Genomic DNA, 24,119 nt, shown 5'->3' on the forward strand with positions numbered 1-24,119 from the left:
TCGCCAGGTGCACCGACCCCGGCCCGGCTCCGGCTCGGGCGCGCTGAGGCGCGGGCCGCGGTCTCCTGCGCACTGCAGCGGCGGCGGCGGCGGCGGCGGCGGCCTGGGGAGGGAGGAGGGAGCGGGAGGGGGCGGGATGAATCACCGCGGGGGGAGGGCGCGGCCGCCCAGCCTTTGCCGCAGCGGCCCGGGAGGCGCCCGCCGCACCGGCCTCTCCCGGTGGCGCAGGGACCGCGGCTTCTGGGCATGGGCGGATGGCCTGGGTGTCCCCTACCGTTCCCGACGCTGGGGACCCCCAGCTTCGGAGTCTGGAAAAGGTCACCCACAGAGTCCCAGGAGGGCTTAGAGGGCGTTTGAGGGGCAAGGCTTCCGACTTCAATTTATGGAGGTCATCCTCCTGGGATGGAGGGGGACTTGGCTGGGACCTCCAAGTGACCTCCCTCTCAGATCCCTGGCATCTGGACCTGAGGGGTCACTGTGCAGGAACCCAAGTGGGCGTGAGGTGGGGGGGTGTCATGCTAGGGCCACGAGAATACTTCAGGCTCCACCCAAGCAGGAGGGAGGGAGGGAGGGCCATGCCGGATCTACACCACAGAGGCTTCTCTGGGGGTTTGGGGGTACCTGTTTCAGGGGGTAACTTGGTCTCTGATGTCATTCACCCACCTGCGCCTCCCGCGGCTCAGTCCCCCCCACCCCCCGCCCCTGCTGCTGTTCCCAACACAGCAAACTTATTCCTGTCTCAGGGCCTTTGCCCTCTTTGCTCTTCCCTCTCTGCCTGCTCTGCCTCTGCTCTTCCCCCTGGTAACCAAAAGGCTCACTCCCTCTTCTCCAGCAGCTCCTGGCTCCAATGTCCCCTTCCTCAGGTCTTCTGTCCATTCCCAGGAAACTGCCTCCCCTGTCCCTTACTTGACCGCAGTTGTCACTACATTTTTGTCTTCCTTTATTTAGATCTTCCTTTCACCCCGTTCCTTCAACCCTGGGATACAAGATCCCCCCAGGTGAGGACACTGTCCTGGGCACCACCGTATTTCCAGCACCAGAACTGTGCCTGGCACATTATAGGTGCTCAATAAATATTCATCAAATGAATAAATACATGCCAAAGCTCTAGCCCTTCGCGTATGCTGGATCCATTTCTACCTCCCCAACATTGGCAGTAAGTTCTACTATTATCCCCATTTTACAGAAGAAAGGGAGGCTGAGAGTGGCTCACACCCTTGCCTAGGGTCATGTAGCTAGCCTCAAGTGGAAGGATCTGGAATCCTGCCCCAGCAATAGTGGGTGGCTTGTCCTTTTAGTAGGTTCTGCCAAATGGAGAGGTTGGGGGTGGGAGCTCTGGGCCGTCAGGACCAGGGTGGGAGTGAGACTTTTGGCTGGTTGCTCAGGTCCCGGCCTCTGGTTTTGGGTGGGGTGAAGTTCCAGAATCCCCCTGACCCAGTCCTGCAGAGGAAGAGGAACAAGGATGTGGGGCAGGCTCAGTGCAGAGGAACAGGAAGCCAGGGACACTGGACACCTTTGTGGTCTGGGCCTCTGTGCCAACACCTCCCGGGCTGTGAGATTCCTCTGCAGAAAATAACTCTCTTGCCGTTCCGAGCCCTCCCTCTGGCAGCCCGTGACAGGCAGAGAGGCAGTGAGGACAGGCCTTAGGCACTGGGCAGGGGCATCTACTCACAGCCCTATAAGCCGGTGTTCACTGAGCACCTACTATGGGCTTGGTGCTATTCTAAGCACCTTACTAATAGGAACTGAAATTCTCCCCACATGATGGGTATTACCATTATTCCTAATTAACAGGTATGGTAAACTGAGGCCCACAGTGGGTGGGTAACCTGCCACGATCACATAGTTAGAGGAGAGCCTGGCTCTGCCCTTTGCCAGTTATGGCCCCTCCTGCCTCCATCCAACCCTTCCTCCAGTCCTCTCCCTCAAGCCCTTAATCAAGAACTTTCTTACAGGCTGTGTGTGACATGTCAAAGGTCTCTCCTTACCCCTCACTATGGAACCAGAACAGGGCTGTGTGAGACAGACCTGGGTTCTACCTGGACCAGAGACTTTGCCTCTAAGCCCATTTCTTCATTGGTAGGTTAGAGGTCCGGATGGCCTCAACCTGGACAGGCTGTTGTGGGGTCCCGCAGGGGTAGGACCTTGCATCTAAATGTGGAGACACCATGGACTGAGCCTGCAGCCCTCGTCTTCTGCAGAGTGGCCTCAGTCATGTAACTATCTGTCTGTGTCTCATATGGAGTCGCCGGGAGACTTAAAGGAACACCAGACCCTGGCATGGAGCCTGGTGCACACTTGGTGCTTCCTACAGGACTTACTTTTTTCTCCCCCCAATTCTTCCACGATGAGTAACATTATTGGAAACTTCCTGAGCCAGGCCCTGTTGTAAGCGGCCACGTTTATGAACTCCTCGACCGTTGTAGCAGTCGTGGCTCGCAAAGCAAGGTCCCTGAACAAGCACCATCAGCACCCCTGGGAACTCGCTGGCGGTGCAGACCCTCAGCTCACCCCAGATCTGCGGGCTCAGAAACTCTGCGCGTGGGCTCTGGCACTCTTTCAATAAGCCTCCAGGAGATTCTGGTGCAGCTCAAGTTGGAGAACTAGTCACTTCCAAGAACGCTGGGAGACAGGTGCCACTCTTATGCCCATTGTACAAAAGGGGAGACCAAAGCTCAGAGGGCTTGACCCCGCTCCATGTTACACGACTGCTAAAAATCAGGGGTAGAACTTGAACTCGGGCCTCCAGGCGCCTGACTCTGTCCTCACAGCCTGGCACTGGACTCTGATGACACAAGGCTTGTGGAAGATGCTAGAGAATCCCAGGTCGTGTTGGTGACTTAGGCCCCAGAAAATGGACCAACCCCCGCCCCCCGCCCTTCTAGTGCAATGGGAGGCTCCCACCCGCTCCCAGGGACCTCACAGGCACAGCCACAGCCATTTCCAACCCTTTATTGGGGCTCTGTCAGCCCCAAATAAATATAATACATTAAACCCAGAGCTGAGGGCATCGTGCACCCCAGAGGCACCCCCCACAACCCCAGCTGGGCAAAATAAGTTAGCGGGGGGCCTGCCGAAGGCCAGGCCAGCTCCCTGGCTAGGCAGGCGATGGCAGCTGGACTCGCACACGCTGATCTAAAGTGCATCTCGGTTCTGTGGTCCCCATGTCTGTGTGGCCCCTGGCTGGGCCACTGGGAGGGGCGGGCGGGAGGCTCCCGGCGCTCACACCGTGCCAGCAGTGGCCGCCGAGGCTCTGTGTCCATCTGTCTGTTAGGGGGGTCGGTCACATGGCTGGGTGTCCTCAGGAGAAGCTGTCGTCGGGCCGTGGCTGGGAGTCGAAGGGCGGGTCTGAGACCGTGATGCCTTGATGCAGCTTCTCCAGAGAGAACTTCATCTGGGAGGAGGAAGTGGGCAGGGTAGGGGGTGAGTACCGGCAGGGGTGACGTTCCTCCCCTTCATGCAGTTGAGGGACTGGGCAGAGTCCAGAGAGGCCACATCCCCTGCCAAGGTCACCCTGTGACAATAGCGGAGCCACACTGCACCCAGTTTAACTTCCAAGGTGCTGGAGATGGAAGGGGCCCAGGTGGCCCAGGTTCAAGTTGCAGCTCTGCTACTTACTGGGTAGCCTCGGGCAAGCCCCTTAACGGTCCCAAGGTCCCTCAGCTGAAAGACAGGTCAGTCACAAACCTGCTTCACAGGATTATTTCAGGGATCCGATGGGCAAACACCTGGCACTTGGCACACAGGAAGTGCCTGATGCACATCAGCTACTCTTGTTCCCCGCTGTGTGACCTTGAGCAAGTCTGAACTTCTCAGACCTTAGCACCCCCATCTAATAGAAGGGGAATAACAAGAGCATCCCTCTCATAGGCTGGCCACGAAGAGCAAATCAGTGGGTCACAGCAGCACATGGAACAGTCCAAATCAATCTGTGGCTGCTGCTAACAAGTCTATGAAGTTGACCCTGTGCCCTCGGCAGTTAAGGGAGGAAAATAATGGGACTTTAACTCAGGATGGGGAGGCCCTGCCATCCCTCTCTGTGAGTGACGTGACCCCAGCCTCAACGCCTTTCCACCCTGTTCTGCACGGCCCTTCTTAGCACGAGCGTCTCCCCGCAAGTATGACTTCAGGGTGCAACAAGGCCCCTAGACGCGACTCCATATCACGGTCTACGGTGACCACACGTGATTTCACCATTACCCACCAACTTGGGCTCTGATACCCTTGGGCGTCCAGCCAATGCCAGCCAGCTCTCAGCTTCCCACACCCCCCCCTCCCACCTAAGGCACTAATCCAGGACCTGACATTTATGCCGACCCACCACCACATGAATTGGGCACCTACTGTGTGCAGGCACTGGGTTCACACTAATGACAGCAAACACGTGTACAGCGTTCACTCTGAGCTTGACGTTCGTACGTGAACTCACTTGATTTTCACAACAGTCTTTGACGGAACAGCAAGCATTGTCCCGCTCGCAGAGGAGGAAGCCAAGGCTGGCAACGGTGAAGTCACTCGCACAAGGTCACACACCAGAATTTGAACCTCAACATCTGAATAGATGCTGCCACCGTACTACAGACAGTGTCTGGAGCAACCCCTTCTGGAGATCTGACCCCTGCATCCTCTGGAGAAACTCTTTCCCACCTTCACGTGACCCTAGTCACCCCACAGCGGCCGTGGGGTTCAAGGACCAAGCCTCGCCTACCCCCGGCCTCTGTGACTGGCTCAGGGACGGGCCTGTGACCCTAGCAGCCAGTGAGAATGAACGCTTTCCTTTACATGTCAGCCTAGAGCTGCAGGTACCACCCTGGTCAAGGGTGGGAGAGGAGGATACCCAAAACAAAGCCAGCCCTGGGGGTGAACAGAGTCAAGAGATGGAATGAGGGTGGCTGGATCCAGCCAGGCCTGAGGTCAGACACCCGTGGATATTTTTCCTAGGACGAGGGCCAATTCTTTCTCCGATTCGTCCAGCAACCCCGGGAGCTGGGGACTATGAATGGCTTCCTCATTTTACAGAGGAAGAAACTGAGGCCCAGATGTGTCTGCCACATGGTGGGATCTGACCACAGGGCCCTTCGGCCCCAAAGCCGCACCTCGTCTAGGAGCTCCACGGAAGCCCTCAGGATCTGCCTCCACTTGTGCACCTCGACGCTGTGGAACTGCTTCTGCAGGGCTAGGATCTCCGCCCACTCCGTGGCCGTCTGGGGGAATTTGCTGTAGGGGATGCAGGGCTTGAGTGGGGCGGTCGCCTTTCCCGACCTACCCAAGTTCCCAACCCCCTCAGGCCACCCACTCACCCCTTGGCCAGGGCCAGACTGTGCCAGGACTCGAAGGTATGGGCCGTCCTTTCCAGAGACCAGAGGCGGTAAAAGAGGAGGACATTGAGGGCGATGAGGACGATGAGGCTGAGGGCAGGGGTCAGGGGTCAGAGGTCAGAACCAGCACGCAGACACTCCCATAAGTCAGCACCCACACAACCCCACCTCGAAGGAGCACCACAATTACCCCCTTCTCAGAGGAGAAAGTGAAGGTTCAGAGAGGGTGAGAGACATGCCTAGGGTCACACAGTCCACAACCAGCAAAGTCAGGGTTCAAATCCGGGCCTGACACCCACACCCCCTAACTTGCACAGCAGGCTGCCTCACTGGGAGAGCTGGGGGCACTGAGTGGGGAGAAGGGGCTGCGGCTGGGACTGAGGCGAGGGGTGCCACGGATGCAGGATGCGGGGCCCTACCTCACACAGATCCTGAGGCGGCAGCAAGGGGGAGACAAAGAGGTGAGAGCCGCCCAGCCCTGAGAGCCGCCCCCGCCCCTCCGGAAGCATGCTGCGCTGCCCCGCTCTGGACTGCCCGTGCTGGGAAACTGAGGCCCAGAGTGTGTGACCAAGCTGACTGTCACTCCCCAGGGTCTGCTGGGAGCTCGGACCTCACTTCCAGGTCCTCGGAGTGCCCTGCCCCCCACCTCCCCTACCGCCCCCCAGGCCTTTGTGCACATTAGCGTCCCCGCCTCGGCTCTCTGGGGTCTCAGCTCAGGAATCCTCTACTGTCCCAGGAAGCCTTCCCCTGCCTCCCACAGCTTTCCCGTCCTGGCCCTGTCCCCCAGCACTCTGGCCTGGTGTTAGGTCCGTTTGTCACTACTGTGTCCCCAGTGTCACCCAGGTTAGGGTTGGGTACAGAAAGTAGGAATGAGATGTGTCAGTGACAGTGCTCCTTTTCCGTATCTCTCCTGGAGCACCTCATTCCACCTCCTCTGGGTGCCTGCTCCCCCAGAATGCCCTCGCTGCCCCCTGGGTGAGGGCAGGCCCTACCAACCTCCCAGAGCCCCCAGGGCTTCCCTCTTCCAGCAGGACACGCTTCTCCACGACCCACTGAGCAGCACACTGTGTAAGGAGCTCTGGGCACCTTCCAAACATCCTCTCCTTTCATCTTTGCCCGGCTAGGAGGTGTGCCCATGCTCCCGCTTCAGGAGAGGCCCAGAGAGGCCAGGCACCTGCCCGACGTCACACAGCCAGAATACAGATCCAGGCCTGGGTGACCCCAAAGCCCGGGCCCCTTACTCACACGACGCTGATGAGAACAAGGGCGCTGGGGATGCCTGCCCCGGGGCCCTGGTCCACGGACGGTTCCGAGAAGCGCGAGCTGAGGGAGCCTGAGGAGAGCACCACGGAGTCAGACAGACCCATCCCGGCATGACCCCCCCCGAGCCCCGCTCCTCCGCCTGCCCTGCCCAGGCCTGAGGGGACACACCCGAGGTGTGCATGCCAGCCCGGGCACAGGGGTCAGGGTCCGGGTGCTGGGGCCCATCGCCGTGACCCCTCCAGCTCAGGGGCCGCTTCCGCCTCCGCAGGCCTGACAGCAATCCCCGGGCATCCTTCCCACCTTCCTCCAGGGACAGCTTCTCGGCTTTGGCAAGCTCTCGCTCTGTGGACACAGGAGAGGCCTCTGCACGGCTGCCCCTCGCCAGGCTCCGAGCCCGTCCCTGCCCTGGCCAACCTCCGGCCCCTACCCAGGTGGTGGAAGTAATCTTCGATGCCACTCCACGAGTTCTTCTCGATTAGTGACTTCACAAGGCTCCAGGGCTGTTTCCGGTAGCGGATCTCAGAGGACACTCTGGGGTTGGGGAACAGGGCGAGGGGGTCGGGGTCTGACTCCAACCTCGCAGCCCCACTCCCCAGGGGGAGCTCTCCTTCCGCCAATTCAGAGAGGGCCCGTCGTCACCCATAGACACACACCTTGACAAGTCTCCCGACCTTAGCAGCGCCCACCCACGCCGGCAGCTGACCCCGCACCTCCTTCCCGACTCTTCTATCCTGCCGCTGTGCCCCAGCTCCACACGGAGTCTGAGATAGCTCAGCACATCCCACTCCTGATCTTCCCCTGAAACCTATTCCTCCCCACCTTCCCCATCGCAGTCAATGGCAACTTCATCCTTCTATTAGCTCAGGCTGGACACCCCCAGGTGCTCCTGACACGTCTCCCCGAGAGAAGGGACTGTCTGGTTTGCTGCACCCCCACCGCCTGGAACAGTGCCGGGCACAGAGCACATAACCCGCAGCCAACAAACAACTACACTGATCATCGTGCACTCAGCCACTCACTCGCCTCCGGCTCAAACCCCTTCCACGGATGGGGGCTTGCCCTCATCTACCCTCCACTGTTCAGGGTTCAGAGAACTCAGGGACCCAGAACGTCTGCTCCTCTGCGGTGGTAACCCACGTCGTGCTGCGGGCTCGGGGTGGGGACAGAAGGGCGGGGACCCCGGGAGCAGCAGGGTGGCCAGTGAGGGGCCAGGCCGCCGCTTACCGGAGTCGGGCCTTGTTCCGGGCAAGGCCCAGGATGCAGTAGCGGTGGGCAGTGTAGAAGTAGTCCTGGTAAGGGATGCCCTGCGTCAGCACCTCGGAGTCCACCACACATGCGCCTGCCTGCGGGCCGCGCCGGAACAGCGTCTGCGGGGACGAGGAAGGAGGAAGCGGTCAGGGGCACGCCACCCGGCCACGCCACCCAGCCCGCCGCTCTGCCTGGCCCACCTGTGTCTCCACCACAGAGGCGCTCTTGGGGCCCAGCGGGTTGCTGATGGGAATGGTGTAGGTCAGCACTCGGCGCTGGTGGCACTTGCTGTCCCCGCTCCAGGGACTCAAGGTCACATCTGGGGGAGGGAGGAACAGGACGAGGAGACCATTCTCCAGTTTCTGCCCACAGGCCATAGGAGAAAGCCTTTTCGGGTAGTTCCGGTTCTCTCGGGACTTGCCCCCAAACCCACCCCACCTCCAGGCCCCCCACCTTGGTGTCTGCCCCACCTTCCTTCTAGACACCTAAAACTTCAGATGTCGGTGATTCAGAGCTGGGACTTCTCCCTACACTTCTCACCCATCCTGGGGCCTTCTTGCCCACTCTTGCGGCCTCAGCTTCCCTCTCTGTACCAGTCCAGGCTTCTCCCCTGAGCCTCAGACCTAGGGTGCTGTGACCTCCTGAACACCTTCTCTTGGAAGTTCTCCAGATACCTCACACCCACCAGGTCCCACGCTGGCTTCCGCATCCCCCTCAACCTCCCCTCCTCCCGGGGTGCCATCGCAGGGGCAGCCCCACCATCCCCCACGTTCCCCCCGGAGGCCCGGGCCTGCCCTGGACACTCCCTCCCCTGGGTATCCACTTGACCTCCTGAGCATTGCTCCCGCTTCGGCCCACCCCTGCCCACCCAGGGTCCCGCTGCAGCCCCCGGGAATTTCTGGCCTCAGTCTCCACCTCTGAGGTCCAGGGGGTAGCTTCTTAAAGCCAAGCTTGTGCCCTGCCCCTAACCTGCCTAGAATACTCCCTGGCTCTCCAGGGCCTCTGGACAGAATCGGAGTTCGTCAGTCTGATGTGTCAGTCTCTCCGGGACATAAGCATAGTTTTGAAGACCGTGGGGCCCCAACTCAAGGCCCAGTCTTACTCATTCTGCAGGGGATTTACATGGTTCATTTCCGTGGACAGAGGAAAAAGAAACAGAGAGAAACTACCTTCTGACTAGCCCCTCCCCGGCCTGAATCTTTCAACTGGTCCCACAGTCAACCCTTCCACATCACCTGACGCTGGGGCTCCACCTCGCCACACCTGGCCAACAGAGGCCCGGCCTCAAGGGACTGGCCCAGCGCCTGCCTCTGGTCTCAGGACCTCTGCAGATGCCTTGCTGGGCTCTTGGGTTTCTCCTCCATCTGCTCCCCCTTCCCCAGAAGAGTTCCTCCCTCAGGCCTTGGTCTCAATTTCACATCCTTCCAGCTGCTTTTCTGGATACCCCTCAGATCACAGCTACTCCTCTGACACTCACAGTCTCGGCACATGTGTGACTTATTTGTGTACCTATTTACCTTCGTTCTCACGAGATTCTCGAGTTCATCTGGCCTGGCCTCTTCACAAATCTGACAGACTGGGCACTAAAGGTGTGATCGCGAACTTGTATTTATTAAGCACTTACTATATACTACCGTTCTAAGGCACTTTTCTAGCATTAACTCACGTAGTTCGTAGGAGACCTAGATACAACAGGTACTATTATCACACCCCCAACGTACACAAGAAGAAACTGAGGCAGAGAGGCTCGAAACCCGGCGCAAGGCCACTCAGCTAGTTAAGAGGCAGAGCCAGTCCGGTCTCACAGATGCTGCTTCTAAGCCCGCAAGGGCGCCACATCTGCACAGCAGCCACCCGCTGTCTCCTGCTTCCTCCTCCCCGCCCCCGCCCCGTGCCTGTGCAGCCTCAGCCCCCTGACCTGTGAACTTGCACTGCTGCAGGAAGCCCTGCAGGAAGGGCGAGTCCGAGAAGAGCATCTGCTGGAGCCGCTCGGCACCCACGTGGAAGACTGAGTTGATGAGCAGACGGCCAGAGAGGTCAGGAAGCAGGGCGGCCAGGTCAGCTGGGTGACGGAGAAGGGCAGTGGATGACGCATTCCTCCCACCTCGGAGCGGCTCTGGGTGGCTGCCCCCTTCCCCTGCCTCCCAGGCCTCGTACGGTGGACGGACAGACCCACCCTCCGGGGCTGAACGCAAGTGGAGCGCCCACTGCTCGGCCCCTTTCAGCCACAGGCTGGCTTTAGGGTGGGCATGTGCCCCAGGGTCAGCCAGTCACAGCCACCGGGATTGGTTCAGGGGTGGGCCTGGGCTCTCAGCCACAGTGATTGGCTCCGGGCTGGGCTTGTTGCCCAAGTTGGACCAAACAGAGCCAACCCTAGAGCTTCTGGTGCAGCCCCTGGGAAAAGCGTGCTTCTTCTCAACTAGGCTTGTCTGGGGCGGGGCTGGGGCTCTCTGTGCCCCCACAAACACAGAGGCTACCTGTGAACGAAGCTGGCACAGAGAAAATGAAAATAGTCATAATAATAACAATGACAGCAGCCAACGCTAACGGGCCTGAGCTCTTCACGGATGTTAACTCATTTTAGCGTCCTTAACACCAACCCTATGAAGTAGGTATGATTATTGCCAACCCCACTTTTCAGGTAAGTAAAATAAGGCTTGAAAGAGATTAAACAATTCGCCCAAGTTACACAGCTAGGAAGCCGTGTGGCCAGAAATTGGACCTCGGCAATCTGGCTTCAGAGTCTGTGTTCTCATCTGCTCTGCTCTGCTGCCTTCAAAGCACCGCTAAAGACACACAGATTTCTAACACCGCCATCTGTATGCCTTACCTGCCTGCCCACCCCCTGGATTTCAGTCCCACGAGCCAGCAAATCCCTTGCTAACGCCAGCCTGTGTAAGGTTTATCACACATAACCGAAGAGAAGGACTCGGGCCACCTGTCTCACCTTCCTCCCCTGTGGACGAGGAGGAGTTACTCGTGTCTGTCAACAGTTCCTCACTGGGCAGCAGGTCCAAGGGGCCCAGGGAGGTGGGCCCATCAGGCGGGGTAGGCTCTGTGCTCGGGGGTTCAGCCACCGGCGTCACTGTCTGGCTGGAGGAGGCGTCGGGCTGGCTGTCTGTCTGCTCCTCCTTGTCCTCCTCTGCCTGCAGAGAAAGGGCTTAATCCAGCTTTGTCCCGCCGCCATTCCAGCCCGAGGGCCCCCGTGTACCCACACTGGCCATAAGGACTCAGCGCTGTAGGGAAACCAACGCTGGAGGGTCACGTGGGCACGTAAAGCTTCCAGCTGAGCATGTCACAAGGGGCCCTGGGGCTGCCCGGATAAGCGCCCCCCTCAGTCCCGACCAGGCCCATCTTGGGTGCCTGGGCCATAAGCCTTCTGATGCCCCTCCTGCCCACTGGTCCATCCTGTCCATGCCTTGTCTCCTACTTCATCTGTCCATCTGTACGTCCATCTGTCCATCCGTCCATCCATCCCTTGCTTCTTTTGTCTCTTAGCTTTTCCCTGTCTGTCTGCCCTTGAGCTGATCGCTCTCATTCCCCGTTTTCTCTGCCATCTTTTCAGGTCCATCCCACCCCTCCATCCATCCCCTCCCCACCGCCCCCCTCAGTCCGTCCCTCTCCCTGACACCACCACCCGCCTTCCCCTCTCTCGCCATCAGCATCCTCTCTGTCCCCCATCCTCCGCTCACCCCGTGGTCTGCATCGCTGCTGGCCCGGGAAAGGTTGGGGGTGATGCGGCCACGGCGCGAACCCACCGGGCTCGGCTCCTGGCTATGGTCAGCTGCCCCAGAGGGGGTGATGTCACTCAGGGCGATCACATCTCCCACTTCCTTGGGGTTCCTGTGGGGTAAAGGAGGGTGTGAGATGGCTGTATCTCTGAGACCCCTCACACCCTCCTGGTCGCCCGGACCGTACACCCACCTCAGTCCAGCTGGGACTCCCAGGAGCTCTGCACACAGCCCCTTCTGTCTCCCCCCACCCCAGGAGCCAGCCACCAGCCTCTGACTCACCCCAGACCGTTCAGCTGCAAGGGGCAGACGTAGTCCTCATCCTCGCTGGTGAGGCCCAGCTCTGAGCCGTAGCACTGATGCACCAGGTGCCAGAGCTCGCGGGGACTCAGCGTCTGGCCAGGCAGGACATGGGGTTGGCCTGAGTTTCTCTGGGCCCAGAACCCTTGCTCTGGGCCCAGTCCCCACCAGCCCTCCGACGCGGCGCTCCCCCGGCGTCCACAAGGGGGCAGCCCTCACCCAATCTGGCTCCGAAAGGTCCGGCACCAGGAGCCAGGGCCATCTGGACTTTCCCCCTGGGTCCTCACGATACTCCCGCGTCTACAGGTTAGCATCCCCAGACTTACAGAGGAGAATATGGGGGCCCAGGGAGGGGAAACCACAGGCTGAGGTCACACAACTGACTGGGGGCGACCCAGGGATTCAAACCCAGCCGGACCCCAGAGCCAACGCACCCTCCGCCAGGCCATCCTGCCCCTATCTTTCTTAGTGCTCCTGGCCACAGCGGCAAGGCCGACGACGAAATGGTAGTAAAAAGTTAAGAGCAGCAGCAGCAGGGGCGGCCATCCACTGAGTTGTTACCAGGCGCCAGGCACTCTTCCAACCCCCTCCCGCGCACTCACTGAATCTTCAAAAACAATTCTGTGAAGCGCTAACGCCGTCAGTTTAAGGCAGTGACGCTGAGGCGCAGAGGTGCTCAAGTGGCGGGGCTGAGATGGGTCCCAGGGAGGGGCCGGTCTGGCACCCTGGAGCTAACCATTGGACGGGTCTGCCCCACAAGAGCTGACCCGACTGAGCACGGATTCTGGGCTCAGCCCTGGAGCTCTGAAGTAGGGAATGTCCCTATCTGAAGGGATTCAGCGACCTGCTGGTCACTCAGCTCCTCAGGGATGGGGCTGGAATCCCAGCGCTGGCAGGCTGGCTCCAGGCCCTGAGCTTTGAAGCCTCCTCTGTCCCCACCCTCCCTGGAGACCCTGCCGCTGCACTGTCCCTCCCCAGGCTCCTACTCCAGCACCCTGGCCCCTGAGGACGGGTGTGGCTGGAGCCACCCCAAGGGGACAGGACAGGAGTGCAGCCAGAGAAGCAGGCTTGGCCTTCTGGGGTGCCGCAGGCCAGCAGGAGCAGCCTACCCGACACCTATCCACCCTCCCTCCCTGCCGGCAGAACCCCAATGTGTTTGGGGTGAGAATCTTCCCCACCCCTAGGGATAAATTATAACTGGCTTACATCAAGTTTTCCATCTTTCCTTTGCAACTGAGGGTAGTCATGTCACCCAGTTCTAGCCAAAGAAGTGCAGAGCCCCCCTTTAAAGGGGGTTTTCCCTTCCTGATAAAGGAAAGTCCCCTTTCTATCCACCTGTTTCTCCTTCACATCTGGGACACTCACGTGAGGGCATGATGCCTATAGCTGTAGCAGCCATCTTGCAACCACGAGGCAAAAAGCATGTGGACAAAACATCAATATGCAGAGGGTGATAGTACGGAGGAACAAACAAGAGCTTGGGTCCCTGATGACATGGGGGAGCCCTCAAATCCACCCTGGACTGCCTGCCTCCAGACCTCTAGTTTCATGAGCGTCAGCTGGAGATAGAACCTAACCGCAACAGGTCAGAACCCCAGCTCTGCCACACAAAAACCCTTGTGGCCATGGGCAAGTCTATCGCTCCATGCTTCGCTGGTGAAACAGGTAATGACCACGCTGCCTCGTAGGGTGGTTGTGAAGATAAGGTGAATTAATTCATGTAATGCTCAGATCAGCGCCTGGCATCCAGTAGCACCATAAGTATTAGCTGTTATTATTACTTTATGAACTCAGTATCTGTTTGCTTAAAGCATGTTTGGTTGAGTTTTCGGTTACTTGCAGTCAACTGTATCCTACGTAAACTCATGCAACCACGGTGGGCACTGTGGGAGGGTCTGCTCAGGCTGGCGCCCAGCAGACCAACAGAAGGCGGGAAGTCCAGGGGCACCTGGGAGGCTCGGTCGGTGAGGCGTCCGACTCCTGATTTTGGCTCAGGTCATGATCTCACGGTTCGTGGATTCGAGCCCCACATCGGGCTCTGCGCTGACAGCTCAGATTGGGATTCTCTCTCTCCCTCTCTCTCTGCCCCTACACCGCTCTTATGTGCTCACTCTCTCTCTCAAAAATAAACTTAAAAAAAAAAAAAAGGATGGGGTAAGTTTAAAAGCCCTTACTCAAAACCTGTGGGGCAAGATGTAATTCAAAATTAAGCAGTTTGGGGGTTTAAAAAAGCTAATACAGTGCCTATACTGTATATAGCAATACGGTATCAATAACGATAACTGTATTATGCTTAGTATTCAGTGCGGTATACACCAAAGGTTCTCAAAGTGTGGTCCAAGGGTTTCTGGGGGTCCCCAAACCCTTCCAGGAGATCCATGACACCAAAATTATTTTCGTAAGTATGTGAAGTGCTACTAGCAATACGAGATGCTACTCGCTTTTGTCACTTTTATTCTCATACTGGTACACAGTGGAATTTTCCAGAGGCTACATGACATGGGACGCTGCCTTTTTCCAGGGGCCAATGCAATATGTGCTCCTGTATTCTTGTGTTTGAGAATTCCCCAGTTTCAATTTCTAATACAGTAAATATTGGTAGACATAGCCCACCTAAACAAAACCTCTTTGGCGTCCACAATTATTTTATTTTATTTTTTATTTTTTTTTCAACGTTTATTTATTTTTGGGACAGAGAGAGACAGAGCATGAACGGGGGAGGGGCAGAGAGAGAGGGAGACACAGAATCGGAAACAGGCTCCAGGCTCTGAGCCATCAGCCCAGAGCCTGACGCGGGGCTCGAACCCACGGACCGCGAGATCGTGACCTGGCTGAAGTCGGAGGCTTAACCGACTGCGCCACCCAGGCGCCCCTACGTCCACAATTATTTTAAAAGAGGATAAAAGGTTCCTGAAGCCCTACAGTTTGAGAACACTGGTATATTCTATATTGGATAGATATTATAACTTTATATTGAATTCCGATTATACCTAAGGTGTACCTCAGTCATGCACATTGATATTTTTTGTCCTGAAACACATGAACAGTCACACTGAGATAAATGGAGTCCTGAGCTATACAAGAAGCACATTCGGCCATTTAAGTATAAATGAATTAAAACTTAAAATGCAGACATTCAGCTACACTATCCACTTTTCAAGAGTTCAACAGGCACATGTGGCCAGTGGCTACCATATTTTGACAGCATGGATGGAGAATACTTTCATCTTAGCAGAAACTTCTATCAGTGCTGATACAGACTACAAATAACCACGCTAGCTCAGGTGAGGTTTTGCAGCCACACATACAAAGATACCTCCCTCAGCTGAGAGCAGTTTTGATTTGTGGACAGTGAATAAAAGGCCATGGATACACGTACATGTGGACAGGCCTGGCACTAGGGCCCGTGGTAGCCCCCTGGCGGAGTCCATAGATGCCGCAGGTACGGCAGGCCTGTGCCCATTCCCCAAGTTCTGGCCCTCCCGGCTCCATGATTTCCCCTAATCCCCCATCCAGGTCCCGTCCAGACCCACCTTTTCAAGCAGCGCATTCTGCCAGAGGCGGAAGATAAGGAGGAAGCAGCGGTCCCGGGCCCCAAAGGAGGTGAAGAAATGCTGCAGGAGAGAGAGGGGTGTGATGGGGTGGGGGACAGACATGGCCTGGATCTCCATCCTGATGCATCCGTTCATTCACCCCTTCATTCACTCCACAGAATGTTTATCCTATGCCCAGCCTGGCAGTGGACGATGCTGGAGTCACTGTGTTGAGGACACGGCCCCCGGCCCTGCCCCCGGAACTCACAGTCCAGGGCGAGAGACAGGTATGGCCCAAAGTGGTTGGGCTGTGATGGGGTGAAGCCCAGGGCACCTTCCCAGTCTCCTTTGGCCAGTAGGGGTGGTCACCCAATCCATGTTTGACCAACAAAACACAAAGGGGAGTCGGCTGTGAAGTCTTCCCACCGTTCCCTTCTCCCTTTCTGAGTCATTAGTGGGAGGCAGCCATCTTGGGACCATGAGGCAACAATCATCAGGACAGAATGGAGTGTCAGGGGAGGCTTCCAAGGAGAGGGGGCATCTGAGCTGACAGATATGGGAACTCACGAGGGAAGAATTTTACTAATAATATTATCTCCGAGCAGCTGTGTGAAAGGACAGACTGACTATAGGGACTGAGACGAGGGGCTGGTGTGGGGGTTCCAGGTCGGTGGTGATAGGAGCCCAGGCCAGGCGGGTGGAATGGCAAGGGGGTCAAGAGAAAGCGAGGGATCTGAGAGTTCAGGGTGCAGAATAAGCAAGGTTTGGGGCGGGAGGGGCTGGCTAAGACCAGTGACCACAGCCCCCCGAGCAGGTGGTCAGGCTCACCTTCTCGCTCTCAGTGCAGATCTGGATGGCATTGGGGATCAGCTTAGCTGTCTTTTCCTTCTTCAGACACGTCACTTCCTTCAGCTGGATGGAAATCTGAAGACGAAAGGCCAGTCAGAAGAGGCCAGGGCCCAGACCGCCCGGAGCCCCTCCTTGACCCTGAGTCGGCTCACTGTTGTTTCCCAGCGGAAGATGTTGCTGTAGAAGCAGATCCAGTTCTCAGAGAGGTAGAGGCGGCCCTGGAGGAGGATCTCGCGCTGCAAGGCACAGGAGTAATCTGAGGCGGCCGAGGGGAGAGACGGCAGACACCCAAGTCACACACGCTGTGCTGGCCAGCGAGGGCGGGGAGAGGCGGGAGGGCAGAGCTGGGAACCCAGGGCCCGGCCCAGCACTGGGTCTGGGCGTCAGGACTCACCCACAATGAGGCGTTCAGCCTCAGGGAGTTTGCTAAACAGTTTCCGGAAGTCCTCGTTCCGCTGTTTGTATGTGGGGCTCAGCATCTGGGGGAGTTTGGAAGGTGAGTACCCGGATGTGGGTTCACACCCCTACTTCTGCCCCACAAAGCCCCCAGAAGCCCCTGAGTCTCCTCATCCCCAGACAAGCTCTCTGCGGTTTCAAGTCTAGCTCACGTCTGGCCTCCACTGCCCATAACCCAAAACTAACCATGACGAGAGCTGTCATTCGTAGATTTCCACATAAGCCAGGCCCTGCAGCAAGTACCCACCAGCACCACGGACTCTTAGGGAGTGTTCCCTCCAGCCTTGAAAGGTTGGGACAGTTTCTCAGGAAACAGGCCCGGAGAAGTTAAACAGCTCACTCAAGGTCACACAGGAAGTAAGGAGCGGCACAAAATGTGACCCTAGGTCAGCTGGCCCCCGCAACCCACTCCTTGACTGCTACAGCCTGGGGCTCCCGGCCCAGCACCTGCCCCCCTCCCTCGCTCCCCTCCAGCAAGCCCCCTGCCCAGCACTTACACTGTACCAGCTCTGCATCTTCTGTAAGAGAAAGGAGCAGCGTCAGAATGAGCCCCTAACTCCCCCACCCTTCCACTTCTCTCCCCACCCGACCTGGGCTTGCACCAACCTTGCTATTGCGGATGAAGTTCCTGCTGCCCAGGCTCTGGGTGCTGGGGGTCCCAGGCACGCCACCCTTCTCTGAGGAGCTGTCTGACCCCTTCTCCACCATGGTGCCTGGTTCAGGCTCGGGTGGGGGCCGGCTTGAGGGCAAGAGCTGCAGCCGCTTACGGAGAGACGGGGAGCTGCTCGGCGTGCTCCGGCCGGAGTGGGGGGTGGTGCTGGGGGAGGAAAAGAGGGGCATCAGGGGGAAAAACAGGCTAGGTGCGGGCACAGGCTTATTTTAGGAGGCCACACACGAGCCCGCTGATGCCCACCCACAAATTTCTCTCCCCTTCTCGCAGGGTGACCGAGCAGTTCCCTAACTCTGCACCTCGGTGACTTCATCCGTGATCCAGGGGAGATAATACTTGTCCTCATCTGCTTGTTTGGACAGTCAAGTCAATCAACACGTATAAAGTGCTTTTAGTAGAGCCTGGCACATAGGGAGGTCTATTTTTAAAATTAACTTATCAATTCATTTGTAGGAACATTTATGGAGTAGCCACTTTCCAGTCTGTTGCTTCAGCTAAAAAGCCTAAGCGTCTTATTTTTCCTGTTCACTCTTCATTTCTCATCTATTAGCAAGTCCCACCTGCTCTACCTCCAAAATCTACTTCCGTTATTTCTATTATGCCCATTTCCCCTGCTCCAGCGCCCTAGCCCAGCCTCCACCCTCCCCCTCCCAGACACCACAGCAGCCCCCCCCCGGGCCCCCCGTCCCCCCCCCCCCCCCCCCGCGGGGGGGGGACCCGGGGGAGGGGGGGGGCCCCCTTTTAAAGGCCAACCCCCCCCCCCCCCTTGGCACCCAAGGCCCTGCTGTGGCCTGTCACACCCTCCACTCCAGCCACCCCAGCCTCCTTTTTTCCCTAAGCATCACCGACAGCATTCCCACATCAAGGCCCCTGCACTTCGGTTCCCTCTGCGCAAAACATCATTCCACAGCCCAGCCTAACAGATTCTGTCTTATTTGGCTCAAATGCTCCTCCTCCCCTGGGGGCCCAGCCCCCCCCCCCCCCCCCCCGGGGGGGCGGCCCCCCCCCACCCCCCCCCGAAGCCCACCTCACACTACCTCAACTCTTCCTGTTGGCTTATTCGGTTTGCCTATTGTTGCCTCCAACTGTGTGGATTAAGGAGGTCTTGGTTGCCGCTGTATCCCTGGCACCCAAAACTGTACCCAGCACGCAGTGAGCTCCCAACAAACAATGGTGACTACCCGAACGATCTGTGCACCGGCTGGAGCGGGAGCAGCAGAGGGACACTTGGCTCTGTACCAAGACTCCGGCAAGCTCTCTGTATCATTACTTATTCCTCCGGCAACCCTGTACACATGACACTATCACCATCCCTGCTTTACAGAGGAAGAAGCTGAGGCATAAAGCAGCAAACCACTTGTCCAAGGAAACACGGCTGCTACTTTAAAAAAAAATTTGGCGGGGGGGGGGGGGGGGGGCGGGGCGGGGCAGGGAGAGAGAGAATCCCAAGCAGGCTCCACACTGTCTGTGCAGAGCCCAATACAGGGCTCGACCCCACGAACTAGGAGATCATGACCTGAGCTGAAATCAAGAGTCGGACACTTAACCGGCTGAACCACCCAGGGGCCCCTTGCACAGTTGCTTTAAGTCAGGGCAGGGTTCTACCTTGGGGGCCTTCTATCTACTCCATCCCAAGTCCCTGGACCACTCGGGGCTCCTCAGACTTCCCTCTCTTGCCTCCAAGCCTTGGCACACGCTGTTCTCCCAGTGGAGACTGCCCTTTGCCTTCTTCGCCTAGCGAATTCAAGTGCATCCTCCAGGATTCTTGCTCACCACCCCTCCCTCCTGGATAGAGACTCCCTGCTGCGCGTCCCCATTCCCACAGACCCCTGGCAGCTCCTATCCTTTCCCGAACCACCGCACCACCGCCACTCTGCCTCTGCTTCCCCCATCCCAGCCCTGACTACTCCTGGGCTGTCACTGCCTGGTGACAGCTCCATTTCCCCCACAGGTCCGTGAGCTCCCTGGTGGCCAGCCTGTTGTCCCGGTCACTGCTCTGTCTCCAGGATTGCTTGGACCAGGACCCAGGGTAGGCATTCATGTCACACTTGTGAATTTGTGGAAGAAAACTGTAAGTAAATAAATGAGATAGGTGGTGACCCAAGTGACTGCCGTTCCCCCTGGACTACTGGAGCTGGCTTCTCCCAGACCTCCCTGACCCCTACCCCCTTCCCGTGCTCTGCTCCCCACCTGCAGCCAGAGGGGGGCCTGTGAACACCTGAGTCAGGTGGGAACCCCCCCACACCCCGCTGTACCTGACTCCAGCTAAAAGCCCAGGGCTGGACCTTGTCATCAACCCCTTGCTCACTCTTCCCCAGCTCCTGCCTTGGCTGTTCCCTCTGCCCAAACGCCCTTCCTCCCAGATGTCTGGAGGGCTTCTGAGCCTCCTCAGGTCTCTGCTCACTGGATGCTTCTCCAAGTCTCAACTCTCTATTGAAATCACACTCCCCGCCTCTCTAACCTCCTCCCTCTTCCTCTTTCTCCTCAGCCCTTCCCCCACTTGAACTTCTGGAATCTCTCTCTCCATGCTCCACAGGGGAAGGGGGTTTGTTTCCAGCTACATCCCTACTGCCTAGAACTAGGCACAGTAGGTGCTCCAAAAGCATCTGCTCCCTGTGGACTGAATGAATGACTGACCCTCTCCCGCCCCTCAGGGAACCCAGATTCAAGCCAGTGTGAGACTTGCCCAACCCCTCAGTGACCCCCGGCCACTTGCTCCCTGTGTGACTTTGGGCAAGTCCTGAATACAATGGGAATAATAATAGCATCCGCCTCACAGGGTTGTCTGGGGGAGAAAGTGAGGTAGTATACAGTTGACCCTTGAACAGCATGGGCTTGAACTGCACGGGGTCACTTCTATGGGAAGTTCATTCAACAGATACAGTACACTCTTGTACATGCATTTTCTTTATGGTTTTTTTTTTTTTTCTTTTTAAGTAGGCTCCACGCCCAGCCTGGAGCCCAAGGTGGGGCTTGAACTCACAACCCCGAGATCAAGACCTGAGCTGAGACCAAGAGTCGGTTAAGACTGAGCCACCCAAGCGCCCCATTTTATGATTTTCTTAATACCATTTTTTCTAGGTTACTTTATTGTAATAATACAATATCGTAATAATATAATACAGTATATAATATAGACAGTAAACAGAATAACGTGTTAATCGACGGTTTATGTTATCAGTAAGGCTTCAGATCAACAGGAAACTAAGTAGCTACGTTTTGGGGGAGTCAAAAGTTACACACCAATTTTCCACTGCGCGGCAGATCAGCCCTCCCTAACTTCTGTGTTGTTCAAGGATCAAGCGCACATGAAGCCCAGCGCGTGGAAGGCACTCCGCTCTGATCAGTAGGGACTAGGGCTAAAATGAGGACAAGGACCGGCCATCGCCGCAGCACACCTGTGTCCAAGATGCAAACGCTGACCCCGACAGGCACCATATAAACACCTCAGCCTGGGGCTCAGGGCCCAAACTGACCCCCAAGCTCCACCATTCACTAAGCATGCACTGAGCACGTGCCCTGTGCCAGGCACTGGGGACACAGAAGTGAGCAAAACGGATACCTTCCCTGCCTGCAGGGACCTGACATTTGGTTGGGGAACAGAGACGACCGACAAGAAAACGTGTAAACGAAGACGCTGATCTCAGACGCTGGTCTGTGCTATAAAGCAGCACAGCTCGCAGCACCGGCAGAGCAGGAAATTGTGAGAAATGCAGATTCGGGGACCCAGGACCCACCTCCAGGTGGGGCCTAGGAGACTGGTGCATGTTCGGGTTTGAGGACCACAGAAATAAATGAGGGCTAAGTGGGCGGGTGGGTGGAGTGCGGGGCACACTTGAGCTGAGCCTGAGGACAAAGGGCAGCTCTGGCAGGGGAAGACTGTTTTAGGGACAGAAGCATGGAGTTCAGGGACAGGACAGAGCCTGGCAGGTCTGAGGAGGACTGAGGTGGCCAGCGGGGCTGGGGAAGGAGGACAGGAGGGTACAGGCCCACCTGCAGGCCCCGAACCTTGGTCAGGAGCTTGGGCTTCACCCTGAGGGCACTGGTGAGTTATGCAAGGGTTCTGAAGGAGGGGGTGACCACATTCCTCCCCTGTCTCATTTTCTCACCTCTCTACCCTAAAATGCAGACCCTCTCCCCTTGTCCTACCCTCCCACAGCCCCAGGTCTAGGGGGCTGGTCCTTAGGACTAGGCCAGTAACAGGTCCAGTAACACACAGACGGGGCAGGTCTCTCACCCCCAGATGTGGCTCTTTGTAGGAGGAAGAGGAAGTGCTTGAGGGCAGGCACAGCCCTGAGGCTGCCCAACCAGACAGGCTGTAGCAGAGGGAAGGGAAGAGCCCGTCGTCGTGGCTGAAGGACCGTTGGGGGGGGGGGGGGGGGAAAGGGGGGCGGGGACTTGGAAGAGAACCGGGTTTTGCCCCTGCAGATACGGACTTCCTGGGCCTAAACAGCCCTGAGCTCTCGTCACAGAGGAACAGACGCACAGGCAGGTGTGCATAAAAGGGAAACCTGGTGTGGGTCCCACACAGCCAGCATCACGGGCAACCGTACTTCCCCACGGTGCAAGAAGTCTCCCCCACCCCACACCATCCCGGACACATATGCACACACACCACAGAGTCACAACCGGACACACAGGCAACTTACAGTGACACCTGGAGCCCACACATGGCAGCGGTATCAGGGTATGTTACCCTCACTCAGGACCACAGTGTGCCAGCACTGACACACGCAGCTGCAGCATGACAAGCACGCTACAGTCACAAAGTCCCAGACGTCACACACACATGCATGTGCGTGATGCATACATGCAGCTGCAGAGGGTCACAGAAACCATGGAAAGTCCCGGATAAATTACATGCACACATACAGCCTCGAGGAAGTCTCAAAGAGGTGAAAGCAAATCACATTCTACAGAGAGCACCATACAAGTAGAACAGCCGCAGAGGAACAACGTCAGTAAATTTAAGTCACAGGCTCAGCTCGACTCTCCCGATGTTCACCAACTGGTGGGGAAGACAAAGGGAAGGCCTGCTCTAACGTGGCAAGGGATGGAAGTGCCAGCTATGTCACCACCAGAGAACCCAGACACTCACAAAGCCATGAAGGACCCAGGAGGTCACGGCCACATCTTAATAGCACAGTGGCCAGGTATTGAAATAACATGTGGGATGTGCTTTCTCAACTGCAACAGGGGAACAATGCCAGTTCTTACTGCTCGAGAGTCAAGGGTACACCCCAGGTCTCAGGAAAGAGGGTCCCAGGCCCACTAAAAGCCACAAGGGATTTCTTCCTCTTGCTCTTCACACACATAAAGCCCCAGAGTGTCTCAGCTGGACACACAAAGCCTAGGCACACGCAAAACTGTCACATATGAATACACTCCGGAACCGTCACACAAAGATGTAATCAGAGGTAAATTACAGGCACAACCCCCCAACTCCAGGGGGATCCAGCCACATATGCCAGGCCCCAGACACACAATGTCACATCTGGACTCACACAGGTAACTTACATTTGTACAAAGAGCTAATGCATTCAGAGATGAATTACAGGTACCCAGACAGAAAGTGACAGCTGTAAGCACCGTCCCAGACACGTACGCACACACACCACAGAGTCACAACTGGACACACAGGCAACTTGCAGTGACACCTGGAGCCACAGATGAAATGAGAGGAAAATTTCACAGACACACACACTCAACCAGGGAGGAGCACAGCTGTCTGCACACTAGGAGACCCAGACACATGTACACACACTCCAAAGTCACAACCAGATATGCACAGGTCCGACGGGATGTGATAATACTTCACACACATACGACCACAGAAGGTCACAGGCACACACGCAGAGCCCCCCCCCCCCCGACACACACTCGAGTCACTGTCAGACATCCTCAGGGAACTTACAGTAACACATGGAGCCACAGATGGAGTCTGACGTAAATTACACACACAGTCAAAGAGGATGCACAGTAGGGATACAGGCACGCGTACACACATTTCCAAGACACCTACGATTCATGCTGGGAAACATACCGGGCCCAGGGAGTAGGAGGTCAATTCTGGGCCCGCAATCCCAGAGAATTTCAGGCACGAAGCCCCCACCATCGACAGTCCGAGGCTCACGGAGCCCCGCGACAGACAAGGGCGGTGGGAGGGGGCCCAGACCGGGAGGGGCTGCTCACGGGCCCGCCCGGGGCTCGGTGGCCTGCGAGGGGGCCAGCGGGGGCTAGAGTCCGCCCAGCCTCCACCCCAGGCCCAAAGCCCGGGGTCGGCCTTGCGCTCACCCCTCTCCTCCCGGGCCGCGGCCAGTTAGGCCGGGGCCCTCCCCGCAGGCCACGCTCCCCGCGGGATGAGCCCGGGACCCCCACCAAAGCCCCGCCACCCCGGCGCGTCGCGCCCCGTCAGTGACGAGCCAGCCCTGGAGCCTCCCCGCCTTCAGCGCCCTGCCCCCAGGGCGGCCCCGGCCCCCTCCCCGCCCCCACCCGGTCGCCCGCCACCCCCCACCTCGCCGACCCCGCGAGCCCCAACCCCCAGCCTCGGCTCCGACCGCGCTACCCGCAAGCCGAGCGCGCAGAGCCTCCGGCCGGCCGGCCCGGTCCTCCCTCCCGCCCGCCCGCCCGCCCGCCGCGCCCCGGTCCTTACTCAAACATGGATGCGGCGCGGCGGGCGCGCCCGGCCGCAGGGCACGGCCGGCCGAGCGGGGATGGGCTGAGCTGGGCGTCCCCGCGGGGCACCTGCCTC

At 57.8% G+C, this 24,119-nt stretch overlaps 1 protein-coding gene across 5 annotated transcripts; it reads right to left on the reverse strand.

Moving 5' to 3' along the window:
* Window positions 1–2,936: 2,936 nt before the first annotated feature.
* GRAMD1A (GRAM domain containing 1A) lies at window positions 2,937–24,113 on the reverse strand. Of its 5 annotated transcripts, none has more exons than XM_040446167.1 (20): window positions 24,021–24,113; window positions 17,305–17,515; window positions 17,196–17,216; window positions 16,637–16,721; window positions 16,395–16,498; window positions 16,222–16,317; window positions 15,394–15,474; window positions 11,843–11,955; window positions 11,522–11,672; window positions 10,777–10,975; window positions 9,748–9,891; window positions 8,030–8,148; window positions 7,806–7,948; window positions 7,009–7,112; window positions 6,750–6,923; window positions 6,564–6,651; window positions 5,738–5,749; window positions 5,301–5,408; window positions 5,097–5,217; window positions 2,937–3,394 (listed from the first exon to the last, which is right to left on the reverse strand). In XM_040446167.1, the coding sequence occupies exons 1-20, from the start codon at window positions 24,026–24,028 to the stop codon at window positions 3,302–3,304; spliced, it is 2,175 nt and encodes a 724-aa protein (XP_040302101.1). In that variant the 5' UTR covers window positions 24,029–24,113; the 3' UTR covers window positions 2,937–3,301. The 5 variants fall into 5 exon arrangements, with proteins under 5 accessions (XP_040302101.1, XP_040302103.1, XP_040302099.1 ...); XM_040446169.1 differs by lacking the exon at window positions 24,021–24,113 and adding an exon at window positions 23,412–23,643; XM_040446165.1 differs by lacking the exon at window positions 24,021–24,113 and adding an exon at window positions 18,550–18,681.
* Window positions 24,114–24,119: the final 6 nt, after the last annotated feature.

Source organism: Herpailurus yagouaroundi, unplaced genomic scaffold (assembly GCF_014898765.1).
Source record: "Herpailurus yagouaroundi ecotype Mexico unplaced genomic scaffold, PumYag 194, whole genome shotgun sequence".
NCBI classification, from domain to species: domain Eukaryota; kingdom Metazoa; phylum Chordata; class Mammalia; order Carnivora; family Felidae; genus Herpailurus; species Herpailurus yagouaroundi.